The sequence below is a fragment of the Channa argus genome, chromosome 20 (assembly GCF_033026475.1).
Source record: "Channa argus isolate prfri chromosome 20, Channa argus male v1.0, whole genome shotgun sequence".
In the NCBI taxonomy this organism is placed as follows: domain Eukaryota; kingdom Metazoa; phylum Chordata; class Actinopteri; order Anabantiformes; family Channidae; genus Channa; species Channa argus.
Genome location: NC_090216.1, coordinates 19,462,975 through 19,487,715, shown reverse-complemented (window position 1 = coordinate 19,487,715; position 24,741 = coordinate 19,462,975). Strand labels below are relative to the sequence as shown.

The following is a 24,741-nucleotide window of genomic DNA, read 5'->3' as shown; positions in this document are numbered from 1 at the left end:
CCACCACATCACCCTCAATTCACCCAATATCTTGAATTTCTTTACCATGGAAATCAACGACATTCTTTAAGACCACCTCTTTGATACGAAGTGTGTACACTACCTTTTATGTTTTTGCTTCACTACTTTGGTTGCTGTTATTGTCTTGCGAAACATGTATATTTTGTTCTTTTGACTGGTTTTGGTTTTGACTATGGTTTTGCTAGTATGATTTTGGTCACTCTTTATCTGTGGACCGTTAGTAAAAATGTCTTGATCGAGTGCCGCTAGACGTAAGTTTATATTCACATGACACTAGTTGTCCTTACAGCCAACCCTGCTGCTTTAACAACAATTTCTGTTTCCACATCTAAAAATCTATAAAGCCACTGGGTTGAGCTGTAGTACTAAATGAAAATCAGTTGTCATTGGATCCCTATCATCATATTTCGACTCTGAAACCATCAGTGTTTTGTTTTGGCTTTGGCATTGCTTCAGATGAAAATAGTGATGGTCCTGAAGGGGACTTTTACCTGAATGTGTGCCTGACCTTCCCTATTTGCATTTCTGCCTACACTGCATGAAGTCAATGGGGTCTGAATTTGACATTTTCCTCTCCTTGTGTCCTTCCTTACCTCGTGTTTTTGTTTAACTTGTCAAAACATCAAATAAAGGTAAAATCTGAAGGCTAATAAGAATAACGATGGACATTTACAAAATCTTACACAATCCCCATACAGATATTAAAACTAAAAATGAATTACTGCAGACTGATGGAAATTACCTGTGACTAGAGGCAATTTATTATTCAGTTTAGTTGCTGTATTGGGATTGTTGAAAATGCCTAATTAACTAAACTAAATTGATTAATTTAGAAAAATTAAGAATGTTATCCTTTTTAAAGTTTTGAGAGGCTAGTATTTTAGTTGCTTTGAACATATTTAAGCTTGTTAAACATTGTCTTGGATATCTGCTCTGTGAATTAATTAGCTTCACTGTTGTACAAGCACAAAGCAGTGGGTCTTGGGCACACAGACTATGTGGATGTCTCCAAGTGCCTGCACAGCTGTAGTAATTTTGGATGCTGCCCGATAAAGAGAGGAGGCAAGGAAGGAAATGTGACCAAAAGGTTAAAGAAATTCCTTCTGAGAAATATGTGGTTGGTTTAAGTTTGTTTTAGAACCAGCCATCATGGTCTCCATGCACAATCAAATATGCATGGATCTGTTTTGAATCATTCACAAAATGATCCATTTTGCTCTAGGCTTTTCTTCCTGCCCCTAGCACTGTAGTGTAGAAGTTTGGTTGTTGTTGTTGTTGTTGTTGTTGTTGTTGTTGTCCAACCACAAAGCTGAGTATGACTTGTTAGTTAAAGCTAATTAATTTTCCATATCGCTTAATTTATACTATTTATCATAGTAGTAATACTTTTTATAGAAAGCCCCCTTACAACATATTGGGATGAAGTGTGAAATGTAATAAAAAAAAGAATGCAATATTAAAAGCAAATCATTTGAAACCTATTTTGATTAAAATGGTTATAAAGTCAATATATGCTGAAACTGAGAAATGGACTTGAGAATTTACTGAATTTGAATGTGATCCCAGCAACATGTCTCAAAAAAAGTTGGGACATGTTTACTACTGTGTTGTTCAAAGGGGAATAACATTTGATCTTTTAAACAAGAAGTCTTTTTACTTCTTCAAAGCTGTGAACTCAGGATAATCTTCCTTGAGGTGCAGGTGAGGTCTTTTATGGTCTATGTTGAAGTCTTTGTATGTAACAGCTGCCTGTTGGATTGAGATCTTTTATAAGAAAGAAGACATCAGACTACAACAAGTGATTGTTAAAATGTTTTATTAAAAGCACTTGTAATATATTAGGCTCCAAACATGTACTGTTGTGAGTCTGGAGGCAGTTGTGTGCCAATGATTTTATAGCTTGTAGTTCCAATTTTAGCTGCAATACCATGAAGTAATCGTTTCCTGTATGAGTATCAGTCTGTCACATTGTTGTGAAGGAATTCTTGCTCTTTCTTCTACCACATTGCTTCAGTTCAAGGTTTTCAAGCATTAGGGTACAGCTCAATTAGGTGTAGGTCTAGACTTTGATTAGGCTGTTGGAAAACTTTATTTTTTTTATGTTATTTATTTCTGGATTTACTAGTCTGTTTTGGCCCATTGTCCCAATTTGCTGACCAAAATTCAACCAAGCTTTACCTGACAGATGACACATTTGCCTCAAAATGCTCTGATTAAAGAGTGGAGTTCATGGTAGCTGCAAAACAAGCCCAAATAATCATTCCCAGCATTGTGCTTGATGATGGGTATGAGGTGTTTCAGCTGAAATTTTGTGCTTGGTTTTTGCAAAACATGATGCTGAAGCTCTTGGGTTTTTGTATTTCTTTGAGCATTGCAACAATGTTCTTCCACATTAGTGTGGGGGGTCAGGGGAGTGTCATTTATCAAAGTTGTCTTGCATATCTCAATAAGACTAATAACAAGCTTCTTCTGAGAAATGATCTTGTTATCACAATAAAACATTGTTATCCTGAGATAAAAACATATTAGCATGGCAATTCTTGGCTTCCATAGATATTAGATTTCAGTGCTCAACATTTCAGGCCCTATATCCCCTCTGAGAATTTGTGATGTTGAGATTGCAACAATGAATTCAACTTATCCCCTTTGAATGAGCCACTGTCACCCCACTAAGTCACTGCTGCACCTCTTAACCATTGATGATGAAATGTCAAAATTCTTTGTAAGGCATTGAAAACATTTTGTTCAATATTGAACTTCGCCATATCATTTCTTGCATAGCAGATGCTCTTTTTGTGCCCATTTTTGATGCTGACCTAGTGCCAAATAAACTCATTTGGTAAGAAATTACCAACTAGATGTTTTGTTTTAATTATTATTATACAACTCAAAAAGAAAATAAATTTCTCAGTTTCATCATTTAATGTTGATTTAGTCCTGTGTTCAAAAATTAAAAATAAAAAAAACAACAAGGTTCCAATCATTTAATTATCTTTTAATTTACATTTTACACTGCATTGCAGCTTTACTGGGGAGTTTTATACATTTGAATTTTATATGTTCATGTATTGAGACATGTCTTTTCTCTTTCAGTTGTCACATTGTGAATGTGTGTTTATCTTATTTATATAATCAGTATGTATTCATATATGCAGGAGATGCTGCGCTGTGTATGGAGACACCTGGTTGGCGTCTTAAAGGGCGAGTCTCAAACACTCTGCTACACTTCCAGCCTTTTACACACACTAGGATCTGTCACTGTGAGTATTATTGGGCTACAACATTGAATTTGCTCTGCTGTAACACCTTGTGAGGGACTTGTTTTTTATACTATCACTGGAGTTGGCCTTGTAAGGTTGTTTTGTAATTGGCTATGTAACTGGTTAATTTAGACTGAAAGCTAGTTTTAACACAAAAAAGGAAACTATTGATTCCTTTTGTTTTACAACTGTTGACAATTTTATGAAGTCCCGCAATCTGGACTGACCACAGATACTAAGGCATGACCAAGCTTCTAAGCATCCCGAACAGATCAGCTCATCATATCTGGTTGCTTGTCAGTGCAATCATCAATTAAAACTGACACCTAGAGAAATATGTGATATGATTGTGTTTTGTGATGCTGTATTAGAAGAATTTACTTCTGAATGCCTATTAGTTTTTAATGTGATGTTTTTTTTTTGTTTGTTTGTTTTTTGACCAGTGTTTTTTGCTCACTGCAAAGATTGTTTACACTCTAATCTTGTTTCCATTCTTTCTCCCTTCTTCCCCACCGATATGATGCTCATTTATGAGTGACTGAATGCTCCTTAACAATACGTTTAATATTATAGGCAAATGTATAAATCAACATAAGCTTGTATCAAGCGCAGCTGATAAAATGAAGCCTCTTGTGTTTAAGATCCTCTGAGGGTTGTTTAAAACTGTTTTTCAGTGTTTTTCAAGGTTACACTCCCCTCCAACTGTATTAGAACAGTAAGGCCAATGTCTTTTTGCTATAGACTGAAAACGTTGACAAAACATGAGATAAGAGATCAACATTTCCGCTTTTATGTCTAGTTATTACATCTGGATCTGGTAATCAACTTAGAAGTTGGCACCTTTTGTTTCAACTCACCCATTTTTCATGTGAGCAAAGAACCCTGCAAGGGTCCGGACTGCAGGCAGGCCAGTTTAGCACCCGGACTCTTCTCCTGCGAAGCCATGCTGTTGTGACGGAGGCAGTTTGTAGTTTAGCCTTGTCTTGCTGAAATAAGCAAGGCATTCCTAAAAGAGACTGGGTATCTGGATGGGAGCATATGTTGTTCTAAAACCGCTGTGTACTTTACAGCCTTTCCAGATGTGTAAGCTGCCTACACCATAGGCACTAATGCACCCCCATACCATCATGGATGGAGATGTAGACTTTTGACCTGTCCACTGATAATAAGCTGGATGGACTCTTTCCTCTTTAGTCCGCAGGACATGTCATCCATGATTTCCAAAAAGATTTCAAATTTTGATTCATCTGACCACAGATGTTTTCCATTTTGCGTCAGAACATTCTTAATGAGCTTTTCTGGATTTCTGTTCACATATAGCTTCTACTTTACATCTTTAACTTACATTTGTGGATTGCACGGTGAACTGTGTTCACAGACGGTGATTTCTGGAAATGTTCCTTAGCCCATGTAGTGATGTCCACTTGAGAATCATGCTTGTTTTTAATGCAGTGCCACCTGACAGCGAGAAGATCACACATATCCAGTTTTGGCCTTACGACTGAGAGGTGTAAATTCCCATGACAACTTAATTTAAATACAAATCACACTGGTCCTGTCAGTTGAATTGGAGCAAAGACCCGTTCTGTCTCCTCAAACACATCTCACACTCGTGGAATGTTGTTCCAGTAAATTACTAGTCAACACATGACATTGACACAATTACATGGGACATTATGTTTTATTAATCAGTTGCAGTAGTAAAAAGGTTTTTATTATTATTAATATTTTTTGCTATCACAGCTCTTAGTTAACTGAGAGCAAAACTAAATACTGTGGTAATTACAGGCAGGAGTTGAATTTGCATCTCCTGTACAACAGACCTGCACGTTAAACTTTCACCATCTGATTTTACATACATTCAAAACCTTTCGAGTTTGTAAATTTAGTGTTCATTCATTCTATTCTATTCAAAATACAGTACAAATATAATCAAAATATTACAAATGTTCCTTACAAAACATATTTAGTTTCCCACATGGTCAATTTTAGGACAAAAGTTTTAAGTTTTAATTGAATAAGGTGTTTAGTATCTTTCGACCCAGTTGATATGAAAATACTGCACTCTACATAAAATAGCTGAACTAACACCAAATTACATTTTAGTATTAATCAGGTTTACATTATACCCTGACCAAGGGATTTTGTGTCATTTTTGCCATCTATAGACGTTATACTGTAATCATATGCCATGCCGTGCCAAAGAGGACAAATATTTGAGTGTCATGATAGAGGGTGAACCTTTCAATGCCTAAATCTGTAAACACATGTTTACAGCAGAATAAACTGATCACTGGAACATTTCAACTTTACTTCATTCATAGAAATAATGGTAAATGGTCTGCACTTATATAGTGCTGTTCTACATATTGGCACTCAAAGCGCTTTAGACTGCTTCTTATTCACCCATTCGGACTCACAATCACACATACTTGCACACTGAGAGGGGAGCTGCTATGCAGCTGGCCCAACAAACACTGGGAGCTACTAAGTTTGGGTTCAGTGTCTTGCTCAAGGACACTTCGACATGTGACCGGAGGAGCCGGGGATCAAACCAACAACTGCGAGATTGGTGTATGACTGCTCTATCTTCCTGCACCACAGTCGACTTGTAATGGAAATAATACTTCAGAACTTTACTGAGGATCTTTGCATTATAAGTTTACTTTGGTAATCCACTGATAATCTATGTCTGTACATGGCAAAAGGAGAACTGGTGATGGTCTTATTGGTACCCAAAGCACGTTACACAGCTTCTCATTCACCCATTTACACTCAAATACGCCCATAGCGCTGGGGACGCTAATATGCAGCTGGCCTGAACTCGCTGGGAATAACTAAGTTGGGGTTCAGTATCTTGCTCAAACAAACTTCAACATGTGACCAGTGGTAACCGGAAGTGCTAACTTGCTAAAATGTAAATATATATTGTTAGACATCTAAATGTTTTTGTAGGGTATTAATAGCTTTCCTGAAAAGTTATATTTTTCTGTTGTCGAAAATCTTTTGTGTTTATGTGTAGGTGCTGTGTTGTGTGGATAAGCAGGGCATCCTGTCATGGCCTAACCCCAGTCCAGAAACTGTACTGTTCTTCAGTGGCCGCATGGAACCTCTGCATAATAGCCAGGACGATCTGAGAGATGACCTGTCAGTCAGCTCCTACTGCCGAATGGAGACAGATGATGACAGGGATCAGGTGTGTGTGGGTGGGCCTCTCTTTTTTGGTTATGTGGGCACATTTAGGTTGACTGTGACCCTAAACTGAACAAGTGGGTAAGAAAATTGATGGATGGATTAAGAAGAGTTTTTGGCTGATACCCACAACTTCAAAGTGCTTCTAAAATATGGTGGCCCACATTGTGAAATGCACATTATAGAAACAAAGTTAACAGAAGAGAAACATGTTGCAAAACAAAACAGCAGGGAAAATAAAACGACATTTCAAAAATGCATCTACAGGCCACTGTCATTAAAGCTTGGTATTAGAGTTGGGTTAAGTCAGCAGTTCTCCTCAGTTCCATCACAATGGAACCCCCATTTGACAATAGGCCAATTATGGAAAATCTGTATGCATCAGGAAGTGCCACAGAGGGAAAACGAATTAACTCATGGACATCAATTACTAAATGGTGCTGTTGAATTAAGTGCATGAATCTTTTAGCAAGAATTCCAACACTGAGTGCATGAGTGAATAAAACTAATTTGCTAACTAATTAGTCATGAAAAAACTATGTCCATGTGATGCAGCCCCTTTGGTATACTGTAAATCTACTTCAATCATCCATATGTAAAAATATTTATCAGAAGGCTACTAAAATTCATACTTAGTAAAAGTATAACAAAATGATAAACCCATGTCAGGGCAGAGGCCTTGAAAAGGAGGGTGTCAGGCATAAGGGACAAGGTTGAGAATGTAGTTGTGATAGTTAAGGTTAGTCTATGGGGCTAAAGCAGGGATCCTCAGCTGACGGATCACAGGCCGAAATGTTTTTGTAAATTGAGCACTTTTGATTTAAAAAAAAAAATGCAAACCAGAAGTTAAAATTGAGTGAAAATTTGAACCAACTCCAATCCTGCCTTTTTGTGACTACTGTTTAGGCTCAGGAGGGGGAGGCTCTGCTCTCTCTACCAGCAGAGTCATCCATTCTGAGAGAGAAGCTCGACACCAGCGAGACTTCACGTGACACTGTTCGGTCATCTGATACGCTCCAAGTTCGACATTCCTGTCAGCCCATCCGTAGTCGCACCAAACACCACTCTGGATCCAACGTAAGCTTCAGCCATGACACTGAGGGAGGCGAGGAAGACCAGGTAGGAATTTGACCCAAAACTGTGTGGGTTCAATAAGTTGACTTGATGTTACTGTTTATGCTGTATTATCCTAAACGCAGAACCTGTTGTGTTTTCATCTTTGTCCCATTTGTATCTAGGATTTTGCGATGGGCTGCCCGGAGGCAGAGGCTGAAGACTTTGTGTGTGACTACCACCTGGAGATGCTTAGCCTGTCGCAAGACCAGCAGAACCCAACCAGTATCCAGTTTGATGACCTGTCTTGGCAGTGCCACCTGCCTTCTCTCAAACCACTTGGCCTCAACATCATGCTAAACCTCTGCAATGCCAGCATCACCCAGCAGCTCTGCCAATTCTCTGACCACCTTTCCAACCTGGCTCTGCAGGAGAGCCACGGAACAGTGCTGCCCGTGTATGTCCCCTGGGGTCTTTGTGAACTCTCTAGGCTCATAGGTTGGTGAAATTGGTTGATTCTCTAAATTACTCACTGAATAAAATCACTGCAAGCTGTGAGCGATCACACTGTGCTGAGGAAATGACACAGCTTCCCACTGGAATGTTTTGAAACATGTTATCAGTAATGCCACCATGTGGCCAATCACAAGTCTATCTTATTCTGTACAATTGACACACTTTGACAACCACATGCTTTCATAAAAACATGCATACACCCAAATTACACAATTACACATTAGTGTAATTGCTGTAAGCTGTTCATTATTTTAGCTTCTGTTCCCTATATTTTAGGACTATTTATTCTTCTGCATATTTTACGATGCAGAAACCCTTTAAATATCCCCTTCCCCTCCCCAGCTGTGCAGTGCCAGTCCAAGCCTGGTAGAAATTGGGGAGAGTTTCGTCAGGAAGGGCATCCGGCGTTAAAAACCACCAAATCAACATGCGGACAATGATCCGCTGTGGCGACCCTGAATTCACGGATAAGCCGAAAGGACAAAAAAAAAAAAACAGTTTAGTTAGCAGATTTATGCATTTTTTTCTAGTATCTCCAAGCCACTTGACATGAATGAGAATTTATTATGAATGATAGTTGTAAATGGTACTACTGATACAACTGCTGATAGCTATATAGCTAATGATAAATGGTGTGCACTTATATAGCACTTTTCTATCTGTTGGTAATCAAAGCACTTTACACTTCTTCTCATTCACCCATTCACACTCACAGACTGATAGGGGGAGCTGCTATGCAGCTGGCTATTACTCACCAGGAGCAACTAAGATGGGGTTCAGTGTCTTGCTCAAGGATTCTTTAACACGTGACCAGTAGAGCTGGGGATCGAACCAACAACTGTGGGATTGGTGCACAAAGGCTCCCTGTACTCTGTTAAAACCATTAAAACTAAAGCTCGTATGTTCAGCTTCTGTTCACCTGTGAAACTAAGATATAAGACTTTTCTAAGTTGTGATATGTTTTGGGATAGATTTTGTACCTTGGATAACTTAAAGCCCTCTGTGCCACAGATGTAATTCATAAAATACAATCAGGGTTTAAATTAAACCTAAAGGTATTTAATTCAAGACCGTAGTCTTGAATTAAATACCTTTGAGAAATACCTTTTTTACATTACAAATAGTCTAATATCTTTAGTGCGTTCCTGATTATGTGTGCTATCAAAAGTTCTGATAGTTATTCCCCCTCCGAATTAAAACCCTGTCATCTATATCATTAATTTCCCATGCCATAGCCTGCTTCCTTTAGTCATCACTGCAAAAGTATGCTGTAAATTTGACCCTTCTGATTGACATACGGTGATGGAAATTTACTATATAGAGAATTTGAATACACAGTTTAGTTTACTTTACTGTTTAGTTATGGATTTAATACTATTATTATTGTTTTGCTTTATTTTGTTATTTTTATTTTTTTTATCATAATTTTCTCCACCCCATTTAGTATATCCGTGAGGACTAAATAACAAAAGCTCCTCTGCACTACACTTCACCACCAGAGCAAAAAACAGCCTCTACATGTTAATTAACTTTGAACACAAATATTATCAGCTTTATGAAGATTTACTGAAGGTCTATTGGTTTAGACTGACTTAGTTTGAGCCCTTCAAACTCACCACTGAGTGGAAATTCGTTTCTCTATATCCACAACACCAAAGTCAGCACTAAGTCTCAATAATACCTCCCCTTCACTAACTTTGCAACCAACAAGCTTGTTGTGGTTAATAGTGATTGTGGATGGGAGAAAAAGCTGCTCCACAGGTAAATTTTTGAAGAATTGATATTTTGTTATCAGAACACAAATACTGGTATGATTTACTTTTAATACTTTTTTTAAGCTTTTTTACAAGAGAATGCATGCACTCATAATTTTCTTTACTGTTCTTTACTATCATGACCTTGACACTGTTATTATTAAGCCCTCTATACAATATTTCTTAGTGTTGCTCTCAAAATGTAAGCATGCATAACAAATACATCATCAATATCAGCAGAAGTTGTTAATATACATTCAGTCTCAGGAAAGATTAATGATTAAATGAAGGTTTACTACAGTCGTGTGTGTGTGTGTCAGGATTCACACCTGGGGCAAGGGAGCTGTTTAAACAGGAGAACCACTTGGCTTTGTACCAGCTTCCATCCAGAGAAAAAACCAAGGAGTTCACCTCTCGTCGCCTTCATTACTTCACAAAACGCCAGCCTCCCATCTCCCACCTCGTCTCTTTGTTTGTCCGAGACTCTTCCTCCAGTGAGTCCCTTAACACCTCAATCTACCTTTATCATTCAACTGCTCTGTTTTCTTTAATTTTACAGCTTTTTTTGTAGAAAATATAAGTATACTTTAAGCATTTTTCTACAACTAGACATGGTTGTTTTAATGGTTGCAAATGTTATTCACACTGTGTTATTAGAACTTCAGAATTCTCTGTTGTATAGATAATGTCCAAATGTTGTCGCATGGCTCTGCTGACCTTATCCTGGAGGCTTGCACTGACTTCTGGGATGGAACAGACATCTATCCCCTATCACGCTCAGACAGGTACTTTATCTTACACAGTGATGACTTTCACATTAATTCAAAATTTGTAATATGTATGTGCTCAATGATGACAATAAATATTCTTCATTCTTCTTTTTCTAAACATTTCAAAACAGCAACTCAGAACAGCTGTTGCTAATGTTAATTCAGTGATATAAATCGATGACAGGACAAATGAATCATGTTGTCTGTGCTCTTTGCACGATTGTGGGGAAATAGGCTTTAACACTGCTGTCTGCCAAAGATTGTCTATGGGCACTGAGAGCATCAATCACCACTGTACACTGCTGACTGTGTCTAAAATGGTCTATATGAGAAAGGAGGTATCACACTTTTACATTTCTGAACCATCAGAGTGGACTAACACGTAGTCCCCAATCCTCTAAAAAGAAAGTTAAACCTCTTCTCGTGTAAAACCTACAATTTCAAAATCTCCCAGTTAAAATCAAATTGTAGCTCTAATTCTGAACCTTCAGTAGCCTACTTAAAGCTGTTGAAAATGAGATGAGCCAAAGTCAGAAAGCTGTTAATGTGTAAGTACAGTTAGATACAATCAAAATTTGTTGTACTTAAGCTATATACAGTCTTATAATACAATTTTTCTCTTCCTATCTTACAGGAAAAAGGTTCTTGACTTTTACCAGCGTGCCTGTTTGTCAGGTTACTGCTCAGCCTTTGCCTACAAACCCATGCAAGTGTCATTGTCCAGCCAACTGAATGGCAAGTGTGTCGAGCTGGCCCCTGGTCCCTGCCTCTTTTCTGGAGTGGAGCTGCCCTCCACTACCCCCATCAAACACGGCTCCTGTAGGAACAGCTGGAGCTCAGATGGTACAACTTTGTTACTGAGGGACACATTGTTAAAGCATTAAGAGTTTTTTTTAAATAATTTTTCTTTCATTGTCTATTCCCTGTCATATCTTCAGAGGGTATAGGTGAGGCAGTGGAGCGTGAGGACTGTGTTCAGGCTTTGAGTGGGCAGATCTTCATGGGCATGGTGTCGTCTCAGTTCCAGGCAAGGCTGGACACAGTCCGCCTCATTGATGCCCTGGTCACTGCTTGCATTCGCTTTGTTTACTTTTCTATGGAAGATGAGCTGCGCAGCAAGGTAAACACAGATAGTCTCCTTCTGCTCCTCCATCAGTTTTTTATGGAATCTAATTTACGTTAGCTAAATGATCTATTTATGATAATATTTATAATTTGAACCACAAATTGTTCTCTGCTGACAATACATGGTTTTTCCAACATTCACCATGGTAAAGAGAGGGGGCAGAAAGTAAAAAGATGACAAAGTGAAGCTTACACTTGAATGTGCATATGTATGAGGCAACAAACAGAATTTAATAGCATAATTGAAGTTGATCGACCTGCTGGAAATTGATAAAACCGGGCTTGACATTAAAGTACACCTTCAATGGTCTTCAAACATATCAAACTTCCCTTTGACGTCCCTATATTACAACCCCAATTCAAAAAAAGTTGAGATGATGTGTAAAACATAAATAAAAACAGAATGCAATGATTTGCAAATCTCGTTAAACATATTTTATTCACAATATAACAAACAACATATAAGATGTTGAAACTGAGACATTTACCATTTCATGGAAGATATTAGCTCATTTGAATTTGATGGCGGCAACACATCTGATGAAAAATTCCTCCATGTGATGTCATCTGCAGGCGTTTCAGTGACAGGCAGAAAAATATTTTAATATAGGAAATTTTAAAAGATGTTCATTTAAACTAAACCAAAGCCATAGAAAGCAAGTAAAAAATATTTAAGGTGCCCTTTAGGCAAGTTGCTCTTTTTTAGACCACTTGTGCTTTGGGCAAGTAGCTGAGACTTCGGGCAAGTGTGTATCTGTAAATCAAATGTGACACCGCTGATCTTGACATGCCGTTAGACTACATGCATTTCTCAACAATTGCGGTTAGCTCCTCAGACTGTTGTCTGTGTTGGGCCCAGGAAGTTATCAGCATCTCAGGTTTATGTGAATTTTGCAGTAGTAACCTTTGTCACATCTAGCTTTTTACAGCAGAGAAACAGCTCTGCCTCTTCAAATGCACATTCAGGTCAATATCATCAACATAATGGTGTAAATGACTATCATGAACATGCATAACTTGTTTACTTGTCCATAGTATTTTGAAAGGTAAGAGCCATAATACAGGTTCAAGCCCCACCTGTCCTCCATCAAAGTGGTAATGACATAGGGCAAGTTAAAATTTCACATTTAGTCAAATTTCATCAAGTTTTAAAAACATAACTTCAAATAACACTAAGTTGAAAATAGAGAAAATAAAAGTTTGATTGTGTTAACTGTTAGCTTTACTTTGTCATCATGTGCAAAAAAAGAGCAAATGCATTTGGCAAGAAAATGGAAAAAAGTCAAGAACAAGAAGAGTAGACAATATATGAGTGTTATCACTGCATTACTGGCCTCAATGAGCCTGTTTTTCACTGAATCTCTTTTCAAAAAAGGGCTGCATGCTTGATACTGCCACTCTCAAGTCATGCTCAAAGTTGAGCTGAGATCTGTACTTTGTTTTCAGTGAAGCAACAGCTGAAAAGCCCATCTCACAGAGATCAGATGTGGCGAAGGAATAAGAATGCTCACAGTGCAATGAATGCATAGTCTTTCTCCCCCTCCAAACTAGAATTCGCTGTGTCTGAGCTTGAAACCTCAGCCTCAGGGTGGTCAGAGGTCATCTCATGAATTGGTCCTCTTCAGCAGAACTGAAATCGACAGGTGCTGCTGCATCTAATGGATCCAGAACCAAAATAAATAAATAATAAAATAATCCTCTCATGGAAGAAACATGCTGGCTCTAGAAACACTTGTTTCAACAAGTTCACTCAAAGACCTCAGTATTTCTTTGATCGAGCCGCCTGCCCCACATCTCGAGCTGTCGGTTGAATGCATTGATCTTGTCTCTGCCTTGCAGCTGAATATTTAATTCATTTAGCTTTCCAAATAAATCGCTGAGATAGGTCAGTTTCAATAGAAATTGTTCATCACTGAACTTGCTTGCAGCGTCATCCTTGCGCACCTCCTCCAAAAAAAATTTAAATTTCTGCTCTGAGCCCAAAAGACTCGTGCAACGCTTTGCCTCGAGAGAGCCCCATCTCCTCACAAAGTGCGGACAACAGTCACAACAGTTTTTCACTGTGAATAACACAATGTGTCTATTACACAGGTGGAGCAACTCTCTTGATTAAAGCCTGCAGCCCTATGTTTCCCTGCCATTGTCTGTATGCCATCCGAGCAAAAGCCCACATAGTTTTCTTTTTAATGTATGATCTTTATTGTTAATAAAGCATAGCATTAATGAAGATAGGCTATTAGAAAAAGATATATTTACAGACATAACATTACACATGCAGACATTACACTGAACCAAGATGACCAGCTACATAAACGGTAAACATATAAAAGTCAATAGGTTAACAGGCCACCATGAACAGGCAACTGAGAAAAAGAAAGTAATTTACATGTAGGTACATGACTGATTTGTTTTCAACTGATGTTTTAAGGATTTTTTTCAATTCCTTATATTAGCTGGCAGTGTATTCAATTACTGTGTCTCTCTAACCAACACCACCATTTGGCTAAATTTAGTCCTGCACTGTTGTATATTGCAGTCTCTCTTAGTTAACTCTACTATTAGTATTTAATCAAATTTAGGAATGATCTGTGTGTCAAAAACTGAAGATCATGGAAGAATCACATTAAGTGTGAAAATTAAACTGTATAGTCTATGAAGGGAACAATTTGCGCAATGTGTAGGGCAGTTCACTGCTCACTTGAAAAGGGTCTGTGTACCATGAGAGTATGTGTTTTATTTGTGCAGGTTTTTGCAGAGAAGATGGGTTTAGAGACAGGTTGGAACTGTCATATCTCTCTAACTCCCAATGGAGACACCCCATGTGATGGAGTAGCATCTAGTCCCAGTCATTTCTCCCTACATGAAGACCTAAACCACGGTACCAATTATGTGTTTGTGCAGCAGGAAGATAATTTTTTTTACGTTTAGTATTGGAGTTTAGCTAATGTTTTAATTCTTTTGAGACTTCTGAGAGAATACAGGAAAAGCTTGTTATGTTGGTTTAGGTTTTGTGTTTTTTCAGTAACACTCTCATCATGCACGTATTTCTCAAGATCACATAGCTCCTCAAAGCGAAAGGAAAAAAACAACCTCCAGAGAAAACTTAAAAGCTGTCTCTAAGATGTGTGATATCTGGGTTTTAGAGAGCCGCTACTAGACAACCATGCTCATACTGTGTGTGTCACAGATTCCCGGGATGAAGCAGAAGGTCCCCTACTACCTGAGGAGGAAGTGCACTCTGACCTAACAAGTTTCCAGCCCACAGATAGTGATGTGCCCAGCTTTCTAGAGGACTGCAACAGGGTAATAATACATTTACCAAACCAAAGATGCTATAGCTCACATCTTTCTACTATACTTTAGATGGGTGTGTGTGTTTTTATATGGCTATAAAATACAGACAGATTAAAAAGCTTAAAAGGTGAGAAATTTTCAACGTGCTTGCCATGGCTTTAGTTTAGAGTGTAAATGTACAATAATGAATTTAAACTTCCCTCTGACTTCACTGTATTAAAATATTTCTGTGCTTCTATCAGAAAATCTCCTTCAGATGACAACTGGAGGAGTTTTTCATTAGGAGTTCAGATAATGTCATCTGGGGGAGCCCTGAAAAATTAGATTGACCATGATTAAATACTCCATAGTGAGCAACAAAATAACATTATCTGAAATGAAGGTTCCTACCAGTGATTTCATCTGAAGGCATTTTCAGCTATGTATGTATGTATGGAAGTCAGAGTGAAGTTTAATGGCATTTATGTACATGTACTACAGGAACTAGAACCAAAAGAAGCAAGTTCACAATGAGTGAAGGTGTAGTTTGAGCACCTATATTTGCTGTTTCTCAGGCCAAGCTACCTCGTGGTATTTGCCAGGTTCGCCCTCATTTGAAGAACATTGATAATGTGCCCCTTTTGGTGCCACTTTTTACAGACTGCACCCAAGACAGTGAGTATGGTTTGTGTTTTATATACCTGCTGTTTAACAATGGGGTCATTTCTCATGAGGAAAAGTAATGATAAATAGCTGTTGAGACTTATTTAGTATGCTTTACTACTCTACAAAACTATAAACAGTAAGTGTAGTAGGAGTGAAATAGACACTTACAGTGACGTTTTCTCCACAGCCATGTGTGAGATGATAAAGATCATGCAGGAGAACAAGGAAGTTACATGCTGTCTGGGAAGCTCTGCCAATTTCCGCAACAACCGCCTGTTCCTACAAAGTGACCTCAGGTGCACACATTTTGACAGTGAACATTCATTGCTTTAGCACACAAACTGTTGCCCATTCTAATTGAGTGATTATTAATCCTGCTTTGCCCACATGTAAATTCTCACAACCCTTTGTCCACAGCATCGCTCTGGACCCTCTGTACCCATCTCAGTGCTTGTGGGAGACATTTGGTTATGCAACCAGAGGAGGATTCAACAGGGACAGTGAAGGTCTGTCTCCTCTGGGGCTCTCCGGACAGCTTAACAGCTTGAGCTGCTCTGTCACATTCCACCAAGGAGAGAGTGTCAGCATGGTGAAGCTCATAGAGCAGGTTTGACACATACTGGCCCTCACACATTGAATAAACCTGGAAGAGTTAGATACGTATTCAATAAATTGCCTTTGGCTGTTCCAGGCACGCCACACAACCTACGGCATTCGTAAATGCTTCCTCTTCCTGCTGCAGTGCCAGCTCAGTCTGGTCATCATCCAGGTGAGAGACTTGACAAAAAATATGGATGTGTATACTGTGCCAGTCTCATTCAATTTTCTCACTTCTGTATGCATCATTGCTAACTGACAGTGTATAAATGTAATTTAGAGAACCATTTCCCTGTACAGCCACATAAATGCTATGTTTTGAGAATACAAGACTACTAACAATGGCATAATGTGGCTTCACAACAGATTCCCCATGTAAGCCCACTATTTAGAATAAGAAGTTACATCAAAAACTTAAAATTTCAACTGCATCAGAGCAAAATCTAATTGTATGACCAAAAATTTGTATCACAACAATTTTTTATTTTATTTTTTTAAGATTCAGGTCGTTTCACGATATTTTATATGTTAAAGTTCAGGTTCAATTCAACTTTATTTATATAGTGCCAAATTACAACAAGGTAATCTCAAAGCACTTTACATAATAAGTCCAGATTACACAAGTATGTAGAGGCAACCTAACAAATCCCCCTTGAGCAAGCCTTAGGCAACAGTGGAGAGGCAAAACTCCCTTTAACGGAAGAGACCTCTAGCAGAACCAGGCTCAGGGTTGGCGGCCATCTGCCTTGACCAGTTGGGGGGAGTGGAAAGTTAAGAGAGAAAAGAAAAGAAAAGAACAACAACAAATCATTATACAGGTTGGTAGGACGAATAGCTGCACACTGGAAACACACAGCTCCAAAGCCAAGGACACCTGCAGGAAGGGACAGAGAGAGAGACAGAGGGCGAAAAGCACAACTACGGGAGAGAGAAGACACAAAATTAATAGCATGCAGTGGTGACAAATAAATGTATAGAGAGAAAGAGGAGAGGAGCTCATTGCACTTGTGGGAGTCCCAACATTCTAAACCTATAACATCTTACTTAGGAGCTAGTTCAGTTTGACTAAGCAGTTTTAACTAAGCTTTATAAGCTTAGTAAGATAAGATAAGCTTTATCAAAGAAGCCTAAGCCTAGTCTTAAAAGTAAACGGTAAATGGTCTGCACTTATATAGCACTTTCCTACCTATTGGCACTCAATCTGGGGTGTCCCCCAAATCTGGATTAAAAGCTGGGTCCAAAGAAGAGGGGCTTGATAGCTAAAGGCTCTGCCTCCCATTGTACTTACGAGCTGCTGCGTTTTGGATCATCTGCAAGGGTTTGATGTGGATACCAGTAACCCCATTAACAAAGTCTTGCAGTAATCAACACAAGATATGACCAGCGCCTGTACAATGAGTTGGATTGTATATTCTGTGATGTAGGGTCTAATCTTCCTGATGTTGTAGAGGGCAAATCTGCATTCCCTAAAAGTGAGGAGATGTGGTCCTTAAAGCTCAGTTCGTCATCGATGATGACCCCCAGATTTTTGGCCGACTTAGTGGGGTTCCTTTAATCCCAAATCCATGTTCCAGTCCTTGTAATAAAATGTTGTGGTCAATGGTGTCAAATGCGGCACTAAGGTCTATTACAAAGAGTATGGACACAAGTCTATTATCTGAAGCGAGAGAAGATCGTTGGGTCACTTTTCCAGTGCTGTATCTGTACTATGATGAACTGTAAATCCTGAATGAAAACGCTTCATACAAATTATTCCTGTACAGGTGGTCATATAATTGCTTTGCAACTACTTTTTCAAGAATTTTAGAAATAAATGTGAGATTTGATATCGGTCTATAGTTGGCTAAATCACCTGGATCAAGACAAGATTTTTTTTTAAGTAGCGGTTTGATTACAGCAACTTTATAGGCCTTTGTTACATAGTCAGTTTCTAAAGATAGGTTGATTAAATCTAATATGAACTTGTCTATTAAAGGAAGAACATCTTTGAGCAATTTGGTTGGGAGAGGGTCTTAAAGACATGTTAGTTGAGGAAGCAATAGTGGAAGTTAGTTGAAGTCCTTATTGAGGAAGCTATAGCTGTTGTACATCGGTAATATTTGTAGAGAGGATCGGGTGAATTTTTTCCCTAAAGGCTACACTTTTATTCATAAAGAAAGTCATGAAGTCATTGCTGCTCAGAGTTAAGGGAATACTAGGCTCAACATAACTATGGCTCTTAGCTTGGCTAGTGCTGAAGAGAAACTGGGGGTTGTTTTTGTTTTCCTCTATTAGTGCTGAACAATATGTTCTGGCATCACAGAGTGCTTTTTTGTACATTTTTAAAAATGTTTTCCAGGCTAACCGGGATTCTTCTAAATTAGTGGAAGGCCACTTCTTTTCTAACTTTCGTGTCGCCTGCTTTAAGCTGCGCATTTGTGAATTGTACTATGGAGGTCGGCTCCTCTGATTCACTTTTTTCAGAGGGGCAACTGTATCTAGTGAGGCTGCAGAATCGTTGACTAGATAATCAACTTGTACAGGACTAAGATGTCTACTCACTATAGTATTGAAATAATTTCTTTAAATTTAATATTTTCAGGCAGTGTTGAGGAAGTAACTGTCAGCATCTACATGAATGTTAAAGTCACCAACTATAATGACTATCTGTACTTAGCACTAAATTGGAAAGAAAATCTGAAAATTCAATAAAAACTCTGAATAAGGGACTGGGGGACGGTACATGATAAATTGTGGTTTTTGAGTTTTCCTGTTTGGGTGTGAAAGGCTAAGAGTAAGGTTCTCAAATGAGTTATAGCTATGCTTAGGTCTAGGGTTTATTGATAAGCTAGAGTGGAAGATTGCTGCTACTCTTCCACCTTAGCCTGTGCTTCTGGGAACATGATATAACATGAGGGGTTGACTCATTTAGACATATTCTTCCTTCTGTAACCAAGTTTCAGTAAAACAAAATAAATCAATTTGATGATCATTTATCAAGTCATTTACTAACAGATTTAGAAGAGAGAGATGTGATATTTAATAATCCACATTTAATTGTTTTTAGGTTTTGGTTCAGTATGAGCAGTAGTCTTAACTTGTATTAGGTTTATGATTAACTCCCCTTGTATTCATTTTTGGTTTAAAAAGTTTGGGTGGTCATGGAACAGACATGTTCTTTACAGGGCAAAGAGCAGTGTGGTTAAGATCATAACATTCATTAAAATAATAAAATTCCCTGGGTGAAAAGTTAGAATCCTTAAGAGCTGCATTTTGTCTGTTGGTAACTTCAGATTCTATAAATATCTCAGACTGTTCATACCTGTGGATGTCGAGGGTTGGAGCGGAGGATGCAGGAGAGGTAAGCGCATCAGAGGCACAGGTGTTTCCAATGGTCAGTCAGTCACCGGAGACTGAGACGCTGTGGACAATGTTCTCAGTCAACATCCATGATCCCAGAAAAGATTGAAATTGTCCATAAGATAATTTTTTTGCTTAGTTTGTTTTCCAAAAGTTTGATGGTCTCTTGCAAGTGCGTGAAAACATGTACACAGTTTGCAAAGACTGCCATTTTGAAACTTATGGAATGGGACGCCACCGCTCACTGTTAATAACAAGTCACCGGTTCATAGTAATGCTCAAGGCTCTTTCCTGTTTGAAGAATCAGGTCTGGATACTCTCCAGAGTTGCCCTTTTACACCTGTAGTGCACATAAGGGGATAATCCATGTGAGATGCAATCTCATTTGTAAAGAAATACTCCCTTTGCTCTGGCCAAGGTCTGGTTTCTAGGTGGCGTGTATAGGGGCCAGAACAAAGGGCTCAACATTAAAACTTGCCCATTTGCCCTTGGCAGGTAAACTCTGACAGTTTAAGTGGAATTTGTCATGCAGTTGCCCAGTCAGGCAAGTGAAAAATATATATTTGATCATCTGCAGTGTTTCTCATACATTTATATTGATACTATTTAATTTATTGTAGACCTGCATGTGTCGTGTTCAATCCAGCGTCCAGGTAATTTAATTTATCATTTGATGCCGTCCTACCAGTTTACCCACTTGCTAACTTTATGAAATAAAGCATCTGATCCATACTAAACAATTTAGATCAACTTTTCTGAAGAATCAGTGTCCTTGAACATCAGCATGAACTGCAGCTGCCAGTAAAATTTATATGCATGAATGTGACAAATTATCGGTGGTGTTAGAAAGCATGGAAAATATTTATGGAGTAGATTCCCAATGTGGTAAATGCTATTTCTGATAAAAAGCAGAACTGAAAGTTCAACAAACATAAACACAGTCTATATATCTCACACCTTTGAAAGGCTAAACTCTGCTGCAATTGGAAGAAGCAGCCTCCACTTTTTCCTTAAATAGGATTTTATATAAAACTGCCACAGCAATTTAGCTGTGCTGCAGTTAATGTTACTGAGTGGTAAAGTTGTAGCTTTGCAGCTTGCAGACACAGCTACTATCTTGGAAGTAATTCTATTGCAACTCCAGTCTCTCTCTCTCATTAATCTCTGTTCATCAAGTTGCCATAAAGATGTAGCCTTGATTTTCCTAGGTGTTAGCTTTAGCTTATAGCAAGCTATACCCAACATTCCCTTTACTGCTTGTAATTGAGTAAACGTACAGTTAAAATTGTAATTATGTGTCAAAAGTTGTGTGCCATGGCGTTTTACCTTGTTGAAGAGTTGTGGGTTAATAATTGTTAGCTATAAACCTATAACCACAAGACTTCCCTCTTAACACAAACTGAAAAGTGTTCCGCAGTGCTACCTGCCAAAGTATCACAGCTGTTGTTTCAGAAATGTGATGGTATATGAACAATCATTGCATACTGAAATTTACAACCAGTATACTGCCCAGCACTAGGTTCATTTGAGGCTAAGTTGTATGTATATAAAACAAATGTCTTTGGTTTCTGTAGTTCTTAGCCTGCCTGGCTCAGCTTCCTCCTCCAATGAACACCACTGACATCCTCTGGCTGTCTTGCTTCAGCTGCCCACTTCTAAGGTATACATGCACACTTTACACACATAACTATATACCATTTCTTTGAATTCTATGTCATATTTATAGTAGATTCATGTTGTCCTGACAGCATGTCACTTCTGGGGAAGCCACCAGATAGTTCGGTCATGACAGTTGCCACAGGGAAAAACCTAGAAGCCATTCCAAGAAAGGCAAGATCCCACAGATTACATCCACATCTAAAAGCCTTACTACATTACATACATATAGAAACCTACAAACATACTTAATGCCATTATTATTGTTTAATATAAAAGGATGAATAACAGTCAATGTCATTCATATTGTCTATGCTTTTTTTCCACTTGTATGAATATTCTGCTTTGTTTTTTCACCAAAGAAAACATTAATCTTTTGACAGTAATTGGACACCAACACATGTTTAGCTTCTGACTTTCCCATGTTTTCTTCTTTGATCAGACCCAGACTTACTTTCTTGGCTGTTTCCTGTTGAAGTTTGTTCTGACAGTATGTGCCTACCTGTTGGCCTTTGGGTTTACCCTACAGAAAGTCTGCCATAGAAGTGGCACTATCAACTCTACTGGCACCTGCCTTGAAATACTCAAAGCCAGGTACAAGAACCACTACTCAACTCACTGATTGTTCCATTCATAGAGCCTCAATTGACTGATTGTTCCATTCATATCTTTATTTTATTTATATTGCACTTCATTTTAGGGCTGTATTAATGGTACAATTAACGTGCACTGAAAAACATGCAGTAGAGAACATAAACTTAAGAAACAGAATAAAACGTTGTTTTTCTGTTACTGCAGCTCTTCAGACGAAGCTCCTGGCTGGTTTAATGAATTGTCAAATGGCCTGCTGCTGACTCAGAAAGTCATGGCAGTATTTCTAGTTTTACACACAGGTAAAACTCACTCAAACTGCAGGCTTCAAAAAAGTTCTGTTTTTAGCATGATTTATTATTTACCATTATTGAATGATAGTCAATTTTCCTGCATTTGTTCCTAATCTTTGTTCCAGTGGTGATCTCCCTCAGTTATGTCCACCGCTCTCAGCCTTTGTGGAGAAAGAGTCCATTCAGCAATACCTGGTGGTGTTTTACAGTACCTGTGGTGTAAGTTATCATGTCATTTATAAGCTATTATTGTTTTTAGCTTTAATGTTTTCCACTAAGTTGCACTTTAAAAACTCCATACACTTTAATACATATATACGCGTACAGATATGTCCCGACGTCCACTGCAGTCGGCCAATAAACAATGTCTTCCACACATTAAATCTATTCAGCGCAATGATCCCACGATGGAACGAGCCATCACTCTGCATGCTCAGCAAACTCTCTCCCAATATAAAAAAAAAAAAAAAAAACTGCTGAAAACAGAACTCTTTCGCATAAATCTCATTAAATATAAACACTTTTATGCTACAACTTTGCTTTAATGTTTTCTCCTTGACTTAGATTTTTGCTTGCCTTGTACCTCACTTGTAAGTTGGTTTGGATAAAAGAGTCTCCTAAAAGTAAATATAAAAGAAATCAAATTGCATTTCCTGTTAAGCATAAGTCACATGCCTTTCCTCCCTTCACATCCAGTCTGCTTGGCCAGATTGTTCAGGCCACAGTGGATTACCTGTTGTGGCGCAACAAGGGCAGCTTGCTGACCTTTAACCTGGCTGACATACCACTGCCAGCATGGCTGCTGGTCTCTCTGTCTACGCTACTGGTGGTGGTTGTTAACGAAGTGGTAAAGCTACATGAAATAAGGTAGGAACCAAAACACAAGGAATTGATGCAAAACAGAAAAGAAGATAGTTGGAGAACAACCAAAATGACATAAGTATTGTATAAGCACAGTCAAAGGTTTAGGCTTTCTTATTCTAGGAGTTTTCTTTTTGCCACTTTTAAGCTTCGAAAGTCAGAACGAAACAAAACTATGATATAAAACAAAATACTCAAAACAGTTAAACTTTTTTACTGCATTGCAGCTTGTTTTGCAGTGTAGTAATATACATTAGCAATAGAACAGGAATATTTAAATGGGTTGAAGCTATAAACACACACTGTAACCCATGCAAGAACAATTTGGTTCTGGACTGCTCTAGAAGTCAATTCTTTTCTTAAATGGGTTTCCCAGGAAATACAGTATTCGGTCTTGCACAAAAATCAGTTTCTATTACATAGTCTGGTAATCATTAAAAGTACACAGAAGCAATGTTTGGTCTAAATTCACTTGCCACCAGGTGAACGGGCAGGCAGAGCAGAAGTTTCCTAGGAAACTTGGGTCCAGTGGCCAGATAACAAAAACCAAACAAACGAACACAGGTAAAACAGACAAAACTCATAGGGAATAAATCAAAACTCACGGGTGAGAAAACACACAACTTGAGTCTGGGGAAGCAGGAAGATGTTCTGGTAGAGAGGAGCAGGTAAACGGGGTATATAAAGGGGAGCAACAGGTGAAGTGAGTTGAGAGTAATTGAGTAGAGCAGCGGTGATAGAGAGACAGCAGGAAATCAGAGTGGGCAGACAAGATAGTTGGGATCGCCAGGACAACACAGATCAGACCAACAGCCTTGAGACCCATAAATTCTAGATTTTATAGGAAGCCATTGGAGAAAAGCTAATAAAGAAGAAATAAATAATATCTCGTGCTAATTCCAGTCAGTATTTTTGCTGCAGTATTTAGGATTAATTGAAGGCTTTTTAGGAAGTTACTAGGACATCCCATTAGTGGGGAATTACAGTAGTCCAATCTTGAACTAACAAATGCATGGACTATTTTTTTTCAGTATAATTTTTAGACAGGATGCTACTATTTTTGGCAATATTCTGCAGGTGGAAGAAGGCTGTTCTAGAAATGTGTTTTATGTGTGAATTAAAATACATAGTCGGGTAAAAAAAATTCTGAGGTTCCTTGCACTAGTAATGGAGGCCAAAGCTATGCGATCTAAAGTAACTAATGTAACTATGAAACTTTAGTTTCAGAGATAATTATAGCTGGGTGTCATCTGCATAGCCATGGAAATTTATAGAATCTTTCCTAATAATGTTGCCCATATAAACCCATATAAAGTGAAAAGTATTGCTCCTAACAAAGATCCCTGTGGAACTCCAACTTTTGTGTATGTAGAAAGTTGGTCATTAACATAAACAAATTGAAATCTACGTGATAAGGTTTAATTCAACCTAGTAAAGTCAGCCTGGCTACCTACTGAAAAGCATCTGGGGCTTGTTCTTGTTTTTGCCAATGAATTACAAATAATATGCATCTATGCATGTCAGCATCAACATAAATATTGAATGACCCACAGCAGATCATTGTTGATTTGGCACATTGTTACGCCAGATACCATTCCAGATGCAACTTTCCCCAATTTCTACTGGCCTTAGGACCAATACTTGGGCACGAACGTCTGACCCTATGGTCGGTGGGCAGCCACTCTACCAACTGAGCCACTGAGTTTGTGTGTTGAAGTCATGCACTATAACTAGACTTTATCTGTACAAAGTACTAAAGTACTACTGTACTAAG

At 38.3% G+C, this 24,741-nt stretch overlaps 1 protein-coding gene across 10 annotated transcripts in view; it reads left to right on the top strand.

Moving 5' to 3' along the window:
• The window catches only part of tmem94 (transmembrane protein 94), a 40,021-nt gene that overhangs the window by 10,947 nt on the left and 4,333 nt on the right, over positions 1-24,741 (top strand). For 7 of the 10 annotated variants that reach the window (XR_010911862.1, XM_067488370.1, XM_067488366.1 and 4 more), the window contains 20 exons: positions 3,177-3,281; positions 6,304-6,477; positions 7,380-7,592; positions 7,712-8,024; positions 10,117-10,290; positions 10,479-10,581; positions 11,201-11,409; positions 11,505-11,686; positions 14,437-14,569; positions 14,879-14,994; positions 15,540-15,639; positions 15,818-15,926; positions 16,048-16,237; positions 16,322-16,399; positions 21,141-21,226; positions 21,315-21,396; positions 21,665-21,816; positions 22,021-22,115; positions 22,232-22,325; positions 22,803-22,973. Coding sequence is in view for 9 of the 10 variants with exons in the window: in XM_067488370.1 (XP_067344471.1) it covers positions 3,177-3,281; positions 6,304-6,477; positions 7,380-7,592; positions 7,712-8,024; positions 10,117-10,290; positions 10,479-10,581; positions 11,201-11,409; positions 11,505-11,686; positions 14,437-14,569; positions 14,879-14,994; positions 15,540-15,639; positions 15,818-15,926; positions 16,048-16,237; positions 16,322-16,399; positions 21,141-21,226; positions 21,315-21,396; positions 21,665-21,816; positions 22,021-22,115; positions 22,232-22,325; positions 22,803-22,973 (2,879 nt within the window). In the remaining variant the exon portion in view is untranslated. The remainder of the gene's footprint in view (positions 1-3,176; positions 3,282-6,303; positions 6,478-7,379; positions 7,593-7,711; positions 8,025-10,116; positions 10,291-10,478; positions 10,582-11,200; positions 11,410-11,504; positions 11,687-14,436; positions 14,570-14,878; positions 14,995-15,539; positions 15,640-15,817; positions 15,927-16,047; positions 16,238-16,321; positions 16,400-21,140; positions 21,227-21,314; positions 21,397-21,664; positions 21,817-22,020; positions 22,116-22,231; positions 22,326-22,802; positions 22,974-24,741) is intronic. The other 3 variants (XM_067488369.1, XM_067488373.1, XM_067488372.1) reach the window with 3 other exon arrangements.